The 15,138-nt window shown below is 37.0% G+C and overlaps 1 protein-coding gene across 1 annotated transcript in view; it reads right to left on the bottom strand.

The window, feature by feature from the left end:
* Nucleotides 1–666: 666 nt before the first annotated feature.
* INTS9 (Integrator complex subunit 9) overlaps nucleotides 667–15,138 on the bottom strand; it is a gene marked incomplete at both ends in the record, with an annotated part of 40,484 nt that continues 26,012 nt past the window's right edge. Inside the window, 6 exons of the mRNA XM_051219507.1 lie at nucleotides 667–921; nucleotides 3,269–3,436; nucleotides 7,253–7,317; nucleotides 11,668–11,833; nucleotides 11,877–11,957; nucleotides 11,993–12,079. Of these exons, the coding sequence (XP_051064667.1) occupies nucleotides 667–921; nucleotides 3,269–3,436; nucleotides 7,253–7,317; nucleotides 11,668–11,833; nucleotides 11,877–11,957; nucleotides 11,993–12,079 (822 nt within the window). The remainder of the gene's footprint in view (nucleotides 922–3,268; nucleotides 3,437–7,252; nucleotides 7,318–11,667; nucleotides 11,834–11,876; nucleotides 11,958–11,992; nucleotides 12,080–15,138) is intronic.

Genomic DNA, 15,138 nt, shown 5'->3' with positions numbered 1-15,138 from the left:
AGTCAAACTCCAGTCTTAAAATGTGTATGTTTAATGGATTGTTAGATCAAATGATAATGTTGCCGATAGGCTGACAACTTTAGTGGGCCGAGATCTGACTTCAATTAGATCATATGTTTCATTGTTATTAAGATATACATATCGTCAATCCTCATATAAAATTATTGAATTAAGTTGAATACGAGAAAGAATTTCACATACATATATTTCATACAATCAGTAATCTAGACAAAAGATCGGAGGAACCAAGCAAAGAGAAGGGAGCAGAAATGAAATGACACGCAATGAAGAAGGCATATAAGCCAACTCGATTTAATCAAGAGTTCATCGATATTTATAATCAAATTAAAATAAATTATAAACGTGTAATGAATAAGATTAAGAGTGTACACACACATATACGCTCATATAACAAAACAGTCAAGGTTGGCAAGTTAATAATTAGTATCAGAAGGGATTTTGCGGAGATGGTAGTAATTTCAATAGTTGAGATCATGAGTCAATTGAAACTAGATCACCATGGAAGACTTAGAAGTACTGGACAACCGTTTCGTCCCATTATCAGACTCCTCAGCAGTGAAAAATTAAGAAAATCAAAAAGTATCTTGACCTGTCCAGAAGGTAGAATAAGGTGTATGGGCATAACATAGTAACTGACATTACAATTTATGAACTAATCATTACCTCAGTTAAATTATCTTCCATATTTGATTGTGTTCTCTTTGAAAGTCTTTTATGATGTTTATCTTTTAAGAATTTCGATTGTAATTCATCCATTGTTAAATTATGTGATTCTGTTATTGAATTCAAATCATAAGTAGTATGTTTTTGTTTAACATTATCATACCATTCTTTTGTGAAAAATTCATCATTAGTTATTTCATTAAAATTTTCATTTCCTTTTAAATCACTTAAACTTAACTATGTGCAAACAGAAAAAAAGTAGGAAAAACCAATGATTAAATAAACAAAATGATGTTATATGTATGCATGTATGTATGTAATTTTGTTCGTTCAGCTGGATGGTTTGTTCGTGGAACTTTCATAGTTCTACCGAATGATATCATCAGCACAAATTTCAGGTAGAAGTAAAGTTTGTGCTGATGATATCATTCAGAAGAACGATGAAAGCACCATGACCAAATCACCCAGCTCAGAGAACAAAACTCGGTGAATTTATAATTTATGGACGACCTTTGAGTGAAGTTAGACTGACCTTAAGAGTGTTCACTTAATAATCAGGACCTCATGAGGGTTATCAACCTGTGTGAAGAATTACAAAACTTTATCTAACCAAATAGATGAATGAATTTCGTACCAAAATCCGACACATGTTATCTTCAATCTGATTGGTTCATCTACAAATTATAGTCTCGCCGTCTGCTTCACGTATCGCCTAACGCTGATTGGATAAAAAATAGCCATTCAGTGTGTAATGATACAATCATGCATGGAATATACTTTAATCCAATGTATGTTCCGCTAATAACTCCTGTAAATAATGTAATGTTAAATCATACTTCGTTGTAAGATTTACTATAACAGTCGGAAATCTTACAGCTTAGGACTAGTAATAACTCAGGCAGAGTTACACTATGACGGTGGATATATACAATTTCTTAATTATTTATCCTGATTAGTAAAGAATACATGATAAACAGATATTAAGAGTTATGTTTGATACATGTTTTCTTCAGTTCAATCTGCTCGACCTTCTTTTCACATGTATTCTACTTCTGATCGGTGTTACATACTACTTATCTTTGTCGACAGACATAAGTAGCATACATTACACATGTATACCTAAGCATAGTTTTCATAATAAACTATGTAAGATAACAACCACTAAAAACTACTGAACAAACAATATCTATTTAAACATAAGATTTCATATATGATCGATTACAAGGTCTTGATATCTCACAATATGTAAAATAGCATTCAACTACTAAGTTGAGATACAATACCTGGATTTGTAAACCATCTATTAACTATGTTCCATTATCCCTAATCAAAATCAACAGATGAAAAATAATTTCTTTAAAGTTTTGTTTAATTATTCTGTCATATGCCTAAAAACTCAAAAAAATAGAATTCGAAAGTCAATACTTTAGTTTGGAACTAACAAAAAATCATACGGAACGTTTACCACTATGGTATTCTTGTGGTGTGAGCTATTTATATCCACACAAGTATTATATAACAATGGTCAAGAAAGAATGTATTTCAGTAGAACATCGAGAAGGAAAGAACAAAAACGGAAAGCAATTGATATGAAAATGCACGAGCAATGAAATTGTAGACGATGGAATGATGTTTACAACAGGAATAGTCAAGTGTGAGACAATTGATTGAGATTTAGTAAATTAAGTATTTACTGTATGGTTCTCAGATTTTAATAATCCAGTCACAATTGACGGAGAAGATTTGGAAGATGTAAATACCTTTACATATCTGGGCAGCACCATTAATGAACACAGTGGATCTGATACAGATGTGAATGCGTGGGTGGACAAAGCAAGAGCAACTAATCTACTATTGTAGAATATTTGGAACTCAAAACAACAGTCTGCCAGTCAACACCAAGGTCAGAATTTTCAAAAAAACTGTCAAGACAGTTCTAATGGATGGAGCGGAAACTTGGAGAACTACGAAAGCCATCATCCAGAAGATACAGGTGTTTATTAACAGTTGTCTACGCAAAACACTTCAGATCGGTTGACCAGACACTATCAGTAACAACCTACTATGGGAGAGAACAAACCAGATTCTAGTTAAGGAAGAAATCAGGAAGAATTGCTGGGAGTGGATAGGACACACATTTGAGAAAGCACCCAACTGCATCAAAAGGCAAGTCCTCACATGTGATCCTGAGGGCCAAAGGAGAAGAGGAAGGGCAAAGAACACATTATGCTGAGAAATGGAGACAGACATGTGAAGAATGAACAGCAATTGGAAAGAACTTGAAGGAAAGGCCCAGGACAGAGTGGGTTGGAGAATACTGGTCGGCGGCCCATGCTCCATTTGGAGTAACAGGCGTAAGTAAGTAAGTAAGTCTCAGATTTTAATGAGATATTCTATAATTTCGTGTACAAATACATTCGATTGCCCCTACTTGTGTTCTTGTCCACTATATTCTTAGTATTACATCAAAGCGATCTTAAACAGAGCATGGCAACTCTATTTATGAAAGTGATCTTAGTTACTTCATTAAATATGAAATCTATTAACTTAAGAAAGATAAAGAATTGATAAAACATTTACCTACTTCAGGACTTGTTGACAATTCACCTAATCCTGTACTTTTACGTAACCGTTGCATTCTCTCAGGTAATGGATAATATGATTTTGATTTAGAAAATTGTTTTGACTGTTCATATTTCATTGGTGATGAAGTTGAAATTGATTGATTGTCTTTTTGAACAACTGGATCTTTCTAAATTCACAAGTATATAACATGAATTATATAAATCTAATGGAGTTTAATTCAGTCCGAATTGTAGACTGATAGTACATAAAAAGGTATGAAAATTTAAAGTTTACTGAACTTTTCAACAGTCTATACACAGCCACATATTTGAATGAAGCTACAGTCTTCATTGCTTGTACTGAGCCAGTCACAGTCAGAAGGTCTTCATTTAGAAGAGTGATGAAGCCTCATAATGAAAGCCGAGTTCCTTCGGGAGTCACGAGGCTGATGCCCATTCTGACAACTAGATCAACCATTAATGTAGGTACATGGGATGCTCGTACGTTGTGAGAGACTGGGAGAGTCATCCAAGTTGATGCAGAAATGAGGACATACAACCTAGAGGTACTTGGAATCAGTGAAACACATTGAATGCGAGTTGGACAACAACGACTAGCTTCAAAGAAGGTGGTGCTATACTCCGGCCGTGAAGAAGAAAATGCTCCACACTGGATATAAAGACATCATGGGAGGACACAGACTGGGAGAAAGAAACGAAAATGGTGAGAGATTTGCAAATCTATGGGCCTTCAATAAGCTGGTCATAGGCGGCACCATATTCCCACATAAACGCATACACAAAACCACATGGACCTCACCGGATCGCTCTATACAAAACCAAATCGACCATATTTGCATCAACAAAACGTTCAGGAGGACTATAGAGGACGTGATAACCAAGAGGGGAGCTGATATAGCATCAGATCATCACTTGCTGGTCGCCAAGATGAAATTGAAACTCAAGAAGCACTGGACAACGGAGCGGAAAATATCACAAAAGTTCAATACGGCCTTTCTTCAGGATACTAACAAACTCAACAAATTCAAGATAGTCCTCAGCAACAAGTTCCAGGCCTTTCATGATCTACTCAATGGAGAAGGAACTACTATGGAGATCAACTGGAAAGGGATCAAAGAAGCAATCACTTCAACATGTCATGAGGTTCTGGGCCACAAGAAGCACAATCACAAGGAATTGATCATTTTCGATACACTGCATAAGATTGAAGAACGGAGGAACAAGAAGACAGCAATCAATACCAGCCGAACAAGGGCAGAGAAAGCCAAGGCACAAGCTGAATACACAGAAGTAAACAAACAAGTGAAGAGGAGCATCAGAACCGACAAACGTAAATATGTGGAAGATTTAGCAACGACGGCGGAAAAGGCTGCAAGAGAAGGAAACATGAGACAGTTGTATGACACGACAAAGAAACTCTCTGGAAATCGCCGCAAAGCAGAACAACCAGTGAAAAGCAAGGAAGGCAAGGTAATCACCAACATTGAAGAGCAACAAAACAGGTGGGTAGAACACTTCAAAGAACTCTTGAATCGAGCAGTCCCACCTAACCCACCCATTATCGAAGCAGCACCCACGGACCTCCCAATCAATGTTGGCCCACCAACAATTGAAGAAATCAGCATGGCCATCAAACAAATCAAGAGTGGTAAAGCAGCAGGACCGGACAACATCCCAGCAGAGGCGCTAAAAGCAGACGTAGCGGCAACTGCAAGGATACTCCACATTCTCTTCAATAAGATTTGGGATGGGGAACAAGTACCAACAGATTGGGAAGAAGGACTTTTGATCGAAATATCAAAGAAAGGCGATCTCAGCAAGTGTAATAACTACAGAGGCGTCATTCTTCTCTGAACACCAGGAAAAGTCTTCAACAGGGTATTGTTAGACAGAATGAAGCTAGAATGCAGCTGGACGAACTAGACTTCACAGATGATCTGGCTCTTCTATCGCACACGCAATAATAAATGCGAGAGAAGACGACCAGTGTAGCAGCAGTAGGTCTCAATATAGGCAAAGCGAAAAGCAAGATTCTGCAATACAACACATCATGCACCAATCCAGTCACAATTGACGGAGAAGATTTGGAAGATGTAAATACCTTTACATATCTGGGCAGTATCATTGGTGAACACGGTGGTCTGATGCAGATGTGAAGGCGTGGATCGGCAAACAAGAGCAACTAATCTACTATTGTAGAATATCTGGAACTCAAAACAGCAATCTGTCAGTCAACACCAAGGTCAGAATTTTCAAAAAAACTGTCAAGACAGTTCTAATGGATGGAGCGGAAACCTGAAGAATTACGAAAGCCATCATCCAGAAGATACAGGTGTTTATTAACAGTTGTCTACGCAAAACACTTCAGATCGGGAGAGAACAAACCAGATTCCAGTTAAGGAATAGGATACACGATGTGGAAAGCACCCAACTGCATCACAAGGCAAATCCTCACATGTGATCCTGAAGGCCAAAGGAGAAGAGGAAGGGCAAAGAACACATTATGCTGAGAAATGGAGACAGACATGTGAAGAATGAACAGCAATTGGAAAGAACGAGAAGGAAAGGTCCAGTAGAGGGTGGGTTGGAGAATGCTGGTCGGCGGCCTATGCTCGATTGGGAGTAACAGGCATAAGGCAAGGCAAGGCACTTTTATATTGATACTTTCAACAAAACTTGAATTTAAAGATTATGGATAACTAAAGCTCATAAATTTGGTTATCATCTTAGTAAATCAATATCTTTTTGTATTTTAGATGATAGATAATCCCTTTGATAAAATTCAATTGACTCATGATATGAACTATTGAAATTACTTTAATATCCACAAAACCCCTTCTGATATTAATCAACATACGCTCACTAGTGACTGGATTCAAGAGGTATTTTCTGAATTTCTAGTGAGAAACAGTGATCAGTGGAGTTCAACCGGATCAGGTGTGAGACAGTAACTCACTGATGACAATGGTGGATGTATCGCTCAATTTTGTGGATCACTTGAAGTTAGATATTAGCACCGTTAGACGCCGGTTCAATGGTTTAATGGCTAAGCGCTCGCTTGTGAGACTAACAGGCCCTGGGTTTGAATCTCGTGAAGCGAGACCGTGTATGCGCACTTCTGAGGAGTCCGGCAGTGGGATGAAAAGGCCGTCCAATGCTTTCAAGTTTTCCATGATGGTCTAGCATCGATTGACTCATAATTTTAACTATTAAAAATTCAATATGTTTATATGTAGAATAGTAATTACACTAAAAAATAATTTATTAGTCCATAAAACATAAAATGCATAGACTACTTTAGGGTCTAGAACATCAGAAGTTTACCAATTTACATAGATGATATGATAGTATTTTTCAGTAGTTCAATTAATATTATAAACAGTGTTATAAACAGTGCTATTAATTAGTAGAAAAGTTGAATGGAAAAAATTGAAGATGCCACAGGTATTCGGAGTTTGACAACGGTTTAACTAGTAACACCTAATATGAATCGTACCCACCAAGTGAAATCAAAAGACAGGAGCCAAAAGGTTCGAAAATATATTTGATAGGCTATCAATATATCGAGGATCATCTGATCTAATCTGACTAGCGATTGCGGGGGTTGTTGAGCACGGCGTTTCCACTCGTGATCTGGTGCGAATGCATGGTCGACCGCCTTTAGCTAGGTGAGTCCATTAAAACTAATGTGGTCAGCATCCAATGTCGAAAACTTACGGAGCTATTTATTTTGGGGATTTATTTACCGCTACAGGATAAAGATTAAAGATTTGAATCTTGAATAGCTTCAATCTTAAAACGTATGAACTTATGGATAACAATAGTATTTGTAAATTAGTAAAAATCTCAATCAAATAGTTATGTATGTTTTAACTTAAAAGTATTTGTTAAATCAAAAGTTATTGGATATGTAACACAATAATGTGATAGATTTTCGGAACCGTTAAAGTTTCAGTCATCAGAATGGATAAATATTGACTTACAATCTCTTCTTCCACTAAACTTCTTCTTTTATCAATGGAACGTTGTTTTATTTCTACCGGAGGGACTGTTTTAAATGGATCAAACAAAAGATAAATAAATAAATAAATAAATGATGTTGTTTTTAACAGTGTTTCACTGTGTAATGATAATTGTGGAGAATATAGCTAAGATCTATTTCTTAATGGATAACTACTTACTAAATGAAACTTCAAGATGTACAAAGACAAATACATAGTGATTACATACTGACAAATCTTTAATTCTATTCTTTGTTACTGAATAATCCAATAAGTGATATAATTATCACTTGGATCTGTAGTGTTGGTTGCTATGTTAAACGCATACAGCTTATTTCACTGGTTGAAATCATGAATCAATTGAAGCTAGACCACCATGGAAAACCTGAAAGCACTGGTTTTCCATGGTGGTCTAGCTTCAATTGACTCATGATTTCAACCAGTGAAATTTCTAAAATCTCCACAAAACCCATTCTGATAATAATCACCTGCTCACTAGTGAGTGACTTCAGGAGATACTCCTGGGGTTCTAGTGAGAAGCAATGACCAGTAGGGTTCAACCGGGTCTGTTGTGAAATAGAAACTCACTGAAGACAATGGTGGATGTGTCGCTCAATTTTGTGGACTAGTTGAAGTTAGACATTAACACCGTTGGATGCCGGCTCAGTGGTTTAGTTGGTTAAGCGCCTGGTGCGAGACTGATAGGTCCTGAGTTCGAATCTCGCGGGGAGCGGGATCGTGGATGCGCACTGCTGAGAAGTCCCATACTAGGAAGAAACGGCCGTCCAGTGCTTCTAGGTTTCCCGTGGTGGTCTAACTTCAATTAACTCATGATTTCAACCAGTGAAATCTCTAAAATCTCCACAAAACCCATTCGCATACAGCTCATTTTAGATTTTGAAAAGATTAGTTTGTTGATTCTTCTGAATTCACATTTTGACCTTGTTAATTATTCGCTTATCAACTCTGAGTGTTACTATGTAAGTGTATGTGCGTGCCTTTCTTATCCTATTCATTATATGTCTGTAATTTATTTCTAAATTGAGTTGGATCACATGCCTTCTCAGCCGTGCGTCATTTCGCTCCGCTCTCTTCTCTTTACTTCATCATTCTGATTGTCTTTTCAGATCAACGAGTATACAAAACATACGTATTCAAAAATCTATTATCGTATTTGACTTATATAATTCTGTTATCCACTAACACGATTCAGGTGGATGATTGTATACGAAGATTGGTGACATGTATATTTCGACAGCAATCATTCATACGATTTAATTGGAGTCAGACCGAGGGCCACAAAAGATTTTCGTAATTAACTAGTTAAAACGCTTTAAATTTGTTGTTTATCTTGACAGCATTAAGTGATGTTTGTTTAAATTTCTGACGAAAGATTATTATTTTTCATATGAAATCAGATATGTCTAGCTAATATACGTTAAAACTAAGTTAATAAACGCTTCTTTGTGACCAGCTATCACGTGCATGAATTTTTAATACCAATCCTCAATAGATATCTATTCCAATTTGAAGCCATATTTCAAAGTTCATTTATAAAACTGTATTATATTGACCGGATTAGTTATTTCGCTATAGTATAGTAACAAGTAAATAGTATCAAGGTTTAATAGAAATATAGCTCACTTTGTTCGACTCTACATTTATCTGGAAGGTTTCTTAACATTCGATGAAATATACACATGAGATTTATTTGTCTTAATGAAATTGTTTTATAGGTACTTTCTTACTCACTTACTTACTTACTTACTTACTTACTTACTCACTCCTGTTACTCCTCGCGGAGGAGCATAGACCGCCCACCAACACTCACCATCCAACTCTGTCCTGGGCAATCCTTTCCAGTTAACGAGTTAATCTAAGCTAGACCACTGTTGAAAACCTAGAGGCACAGTACGGCCAATTCGTCCTAGTATGGAACTCCTCAGACATGCGCACACAGAACTTCTCACGCAGAAATCGAACCCAGGGCCTTTAGTCTCGCGCGCAAACGCTTGATCTCTGGACTGCTGAGCCAGCATCCAGCGGTGTTAACGCTTAACTTCAATCAATCCACGATCTTGCTCAACCCTTCAGCCATCGACTGCTGCGAACTTTCATCTCACATCCAACATGGATTGGACTCCATTATGAGACAGTTATACACCCCAGACAATGAATGATGAGTCGTGCAAGATCATAGGTTGACGGTAGTTAAACATTAACACAGTTAGGTGCTGGCTCAGTGGTCTAGTGGATAAGCGTTCGCACGTGAAACAGGAGGTCATAGGTTCGAGCCCCACGTGCAGGGCTGTGGGTGTACACTGATGAGGAGTTCCGTATTAGGATGGAACGACAGCCCAGTGCTCAAGTTTTCACTGATGGTCTAGCTTATATTGGCCCGTGAATCTAACGTTGAAAATAGCAAAAAGATTTTTCTCTATATGAATTTAAGCGTTCTATTTCTATTTTCCATGGCTTCAGTTTAAGACTATAATGGATGACTTAGGGGCCATTTTGACCGTCCATATGTAGCATTTGTGCGACACAATGATTGCTTTATGCTTAATTACCCGCTGATTACGAATTCCAAATATAATACGTCTATTGGTGCTCATCTAGTTTTACTTGCTGTAAATCGAACTATTTCAGGAATTCCCAGTTAGTACATTAATGAAAATACGTCTCATCATCAAACTATATCCAAAATCTAGATGTTTAACCATCGTTCAAGTAAAATTTCCTATTTTGACATTTGATGAAAGGAAAAAATAGGGAGGAGAAATTTCTATACAAGTAGTTTATCATCATTATTCATGTACAGAGTTATGATGAAAAGCTGACTGAAAAGCTAGTTCTTTTCTCTGCTCGATATTTTTAACCTTTACTGCCAACGACATCTGGGTAAACAATTAGGCTGAGACAAACAGGAATCTTATGGGGACACATTGTCAAGTAGATACTACTAGTGTGTTGAAACAATTTATGATTTCGAGTACTAAGCAAATCAGTGCTGTTCGAAAGCAGTAAAGTACAGAAATGGTAAATTTACATCAAATCGGTAGATTGTATTTTACTACTCATACCTCTCATAACCTCACTTACCTTGTGCAGTTCTTGTCATTAGTTGTAATACGTGATTAAATTTGTCATGTTTATTTCCTTGTACACTTTAAAATGTTACAGTAATTACTAGCCACATAATACACATGCTTCATAACACGTACTTTGTTTTTCTTGGGCAGATCTGACATCCTCATTTTTGTGACAAACCCATTATACACTTTTACAGCTGTTGTAAGTAAACGCCATTCCAGTCGATTATCAGTCATGCCATTTAGGCATGTGAAATATTTGTAGCTCAAATAGGTGATTGTTTCTAACAACCTCGTATAATGACCGCAGAGTTACTTCAAGATCTCTTTTAAAAGTGATAGCTCACCATTTTCAAGTAGAAATTAATATAGATGTGGTGAACAGATGATTAGTTTTCTATACAGCCAAATATTTTATTTTATGCTTAAATTATTGTGACATCATATCATATCATTCTGCACACTAAAAAAGTAAGTTCATATTTGTATCACCAAAGTTTTAAACTAGTTGGGATTGTTAGTAATTCGTTATACTATTACAAGTTCATTATAACTTTTTGATCATTATTTTTCATATCATAACCCGTTTTTACATACATTCATTTTTGCTGGCATTTTCGTAGGTAAATCTTAAACCCGAGACAATAGCGAGCTAAATCAATCGTTTTATTTCTGATGTATGAGAATGTAGAAGAATGGATATATATGTATAGATATATAGTGACCCTAGATCTGACTCCATTTATATCGTATGAATGATTGCTATCGAAACATACACGTCACTAATTCTCATATATAATCATCAAATTAAGTCGCGTTAGGGAACAAAGGAATTAAATAAGTCAGATACGAGAATGAAGTTTGAATGCTTATATTTCCTACAATCGTTGATCAGGACAGACACTCAAAGTGACAGAGAGAACGGAGCAAGAAGAAGAAAGAGAAGCAAAACTAGATGACGCACGGTGGAGAAAATATATGAGCCAATCGTGAATCGATATTTATAGTGGGTATATTATGACTAAGATAAGTAATGCACACATATGCTTACATAAAAAAACCAAAGTTGATAAGCGAATAATTAAGAAGATCAAAGCGTGAATCAAGAAGGAAGAACAAACCAATCTATCTGAAAGCTAGAATAAGCTGTATGGCCTTAACATAGCAGTCGATACTACAGATCTATCCTAACCCTAGATTCAAAACATAGATCAGATAAGAAGCAATTCACTTGCCTCCGTAAACTACGGAAAGTCAAAAACCCACAAAACGCAATTTATATATACTTCAGAAAAATTAACTGACCACTCTTAATACGTTCAGTAGCCATATCGCTTGAACGAATAGTTATAGGTTTCTTTGAAGTCTTCTTTCTTTTTTTCGCGACAGGAGGCTTCAGAAATGTTGGTTCATCATTATTTGGTTGAGTCACGGCTAATTTTGTTCCTTCACCCTCAATAGAATTAAAAAACTTAAAATAAGTATATAAGATATAAAAAAATTTCAGTACAAACCTGACGAGACTTAGGCTTATGTTTTGTTCTATGGCTTGATTCAGGTACAACCACCTCCTCGTGATCAGAATGAGAAAAATGCTTGTTAATAAGTATTTGAAGACGTCGATAGTTACCTGCCCTTTTTTAGCTAGTTCATCCATCAGTGATTTTAAAGACCTATTTAAATAAGTGCCGAAGTTACGTAAACTGACAACTGGGACCTTGAAAATTATAAACAAACAGTTTGAATGCCTGAAATCATAATATGATCGAACTAAATTAACAGTGTATTTTTCCAAGATTCTATGTATCTGGCTAAGCTACTACTCTGCAGATGCAAGTGATTCACTGTGTGTTTTGACTTTTGTGAACAATTGGAGGTACCATATGCTTCAAATGGTTGTGGACGGAATAGAGGAAGCTCTCGCTTAACAGGCTTCCGTGTCTAGTAGCAGGGGATGACCAAAACCTCCAGGCAGGAACTTAGGTAGGAAATTGGTAAATCATAGTATGATACTATCCTTAGACCTTAAGAAAAGATCAAGTTGCCTCTTAAAGGACTGCTGAGAAGTCGCTTGGACTAGTTCAGTCGGCAGCCAATTCCAGCATTCGACAACTCGTAAGGATTAGAAGTTGTATTTACAGTCCGTTCTGCTATGTTGTGTCTCCAATTTCTGGGTTTTACCCCTTAGGTTTGTATTGCGACTAAGCTTAATTAGGTGTTTAAGAAGATGTCCAGAAGTGTTAAGGATACTGTGAGCCATCTAAAAGTCACCTCTAAGACGCTTACACTCCAATGGGTAAAGGTTAAGTGAATGTAGGCGCTCTTCATAAGGTTTAAATTTGAGTCCCCGAACTGATTTCGTGACTCGCCGTTGGATACTCTCCAGAGTGTCCTTATCCTTTTGGAGTGAGGGAGGAAATACTATGTTTCCGTACTCTAAGTGGGGACGGATAAAACCGTTGAAGATTATATGGAAAATCCAACCGTCAAAATGGCCAAAAATGCGCTTCAATGTTACCAGTGCAAGGTTTGCTCGGAAGGCATTTTTGTCACAGCGTAAGACTTTAGATCGTAGGGCACCAGGACTCCCACACTTTAGAATTTGTGCTCCGGAATTATTAAGCTATTTGTCTTTCGGGACCTGGGATCAGGTTTAAGAATTTTTCAGAGAAAAAGTATAACTACTGTGAAGTTTTTTCCCAGAACCGATGAATGAAGCAAGTTAGATATTAAAAGTAGGATTGATAGTGCCGTTTCAACCCAAATGATTATTGTCAGTACCTGCAGAACTTCAGTGAGCATCCAGATATATTTCTGGGACAAAAATTCTTGGTACTATGATAATGAAATCCATAGATTGGTAATTATAACTACGAAGAAGTTTCCAGGGTTTTTGTTGCATTATAGAACAGAGGACAATTTGTTGCCCCCCTCAACTCATCTGAACCAACGTAAGAGAAAAGCATACATCGAAGATCAACTGCCGGTTGTCTTCAAATTGTGATAATCTCTTCCTCTACTAATCTTTCTTTATGTAAAAAAGCTTGTACGTGTTACCTGTAGACCGAAATAAAATGCTAATCAGTCGAGAGTGCCTTTGAACGCTTGCAAAAGTGTTCACGTTAATTCGGTCACGCGAAATTTTCTGAAACCATTGATACATACTCCTTGGACTAACCTGCCCTTATATGTAGCTTCATTGATCTGTATGTAGGCATGAATATTAACCAATGGATCGTGTTCTGTGCTAGGATCTCATGAGCTGTTATGGAACGGTGGTAACTTCGTCAAACAGAACATGTAGCGTTTCGGTCCAGCTACCATATAAACCAGCAGTCCCTACTTTGTCAGTTGAGCATATCAAATTCTTGGAATTCTATCCGGAAATTTATTCGTGTAGTGATACCACCGTAATATCACATTAATTACGACATTTCACTAATTCGGAATGCTATTTAATTTAAGCACCATAAGAAGAATCCCAAATAAATGAAGACAAGGTCAAAGTTGGACACCTGCCACTAGACCTCAGAATGTTTGCCATTTTTTAAACAGAATATCATATATATACACATAAACAGATTGCATTGCTTCCAGTGTCAGATCATTCTCCTACGTATAAGTTTTACTTATGAATGTCTCCAGATTTTCTACTCACCTGTTTCTTGAGGTTGGATGGAAAATATGTATTTAGAAACACAACACCTTTCCAGCCTTCACTAGAGAGAACACGACCCGGAACAACTGGTACTCCAGTAGATATGCTATTTAGTCTACCTTGATACCATCGAGCCGTTTATAAGACGTTTAAACCTTGCTTTTGTATCTGATTTTGCCAAATGCTTAGGAAATTCACTTATCTTCTTATATTTACCTTGAATAAGCCAACTGATAGTAGGGAATGCACTCAATGGACAGTTACGAAAATTTAATACTCGGTAAAACAGTCACACGAGTGCGGGTAATCTTCCGGTTTCCCGCTATTGTTTTGGGCTGTCTGTTTGTTTTGAATGAAAAACTAAAAGAGCCAAGACACTTCTCTGCACTCTCAAACTTGTGTAGCCTATGACATCTAATGTTGACCCCCTTCGTGTTACTCGGCTAATATTCATAGCTAACTGGGGAAGTGTGACTGCTCATGTAATTCCAAGTCTCAACCACATAACTGACATTTACTAATTCCGGACTGCCGCAACGTGTTTAAGCTATCATTGAGAGGAAAACTCCGTTCGACTGGTATAGCGGTATAATTGCGATAACCATGGAATTTATACATAACAGAACCACTCGTTTGTTGCTTTCGTCAATTAGGGGTTGGCTTTCACTACCTATTAATCATATAACACACCAACAACCCCTAAGTTAGCAACCTTCACATGGATGGGCCAATTCGACGCAGTGTTATCTCAATGACCCTAATGTCACTGTCGTATGATTAACTAGTATATTATGATGAGGCGCAACATCTCAAGTCATCCAAGGGTTTCTGCTTGGAGGAGATAAAAATGTTTCCCTACACTCACTAGTCCAACCGTCAAGAGCTTTACTGTCGAGCCATGGCTCTAAACTACCTATACCTAAGAACTAACAAAAGTTATATGTATATCCAGCTTTTAAGGGACACATCTATAGTAGGATGAGATTATGTACCACGAGCCGTTAATCAGACCGAGTTATTTTTCAACAAGTGGATTTCTAATGGCGCAACATAGTCCTCTGAAGTATTTTTTACATAAGGCTCTCAAAAGGCTTGCCACTCTTAAGCACAGTAAGCAA

The sequence above is a fragment of the Schistosoma haematobium genome, chromosome 5, assembly GCF_000699445.3.
Source record: "Schistosoma haematobium chromosome 5, whole genome shotgun sequence".
Lineage (NCBI taxonomy): Eukaryota > Metazoa > Platyhelminthes > Trematoda > Strigeidida > Schistosomatidae > Schistosoma > Schistosoma haematobium.
This window is presented reverse-complemented; position numbering and strand designations above follow the sequence as displayed.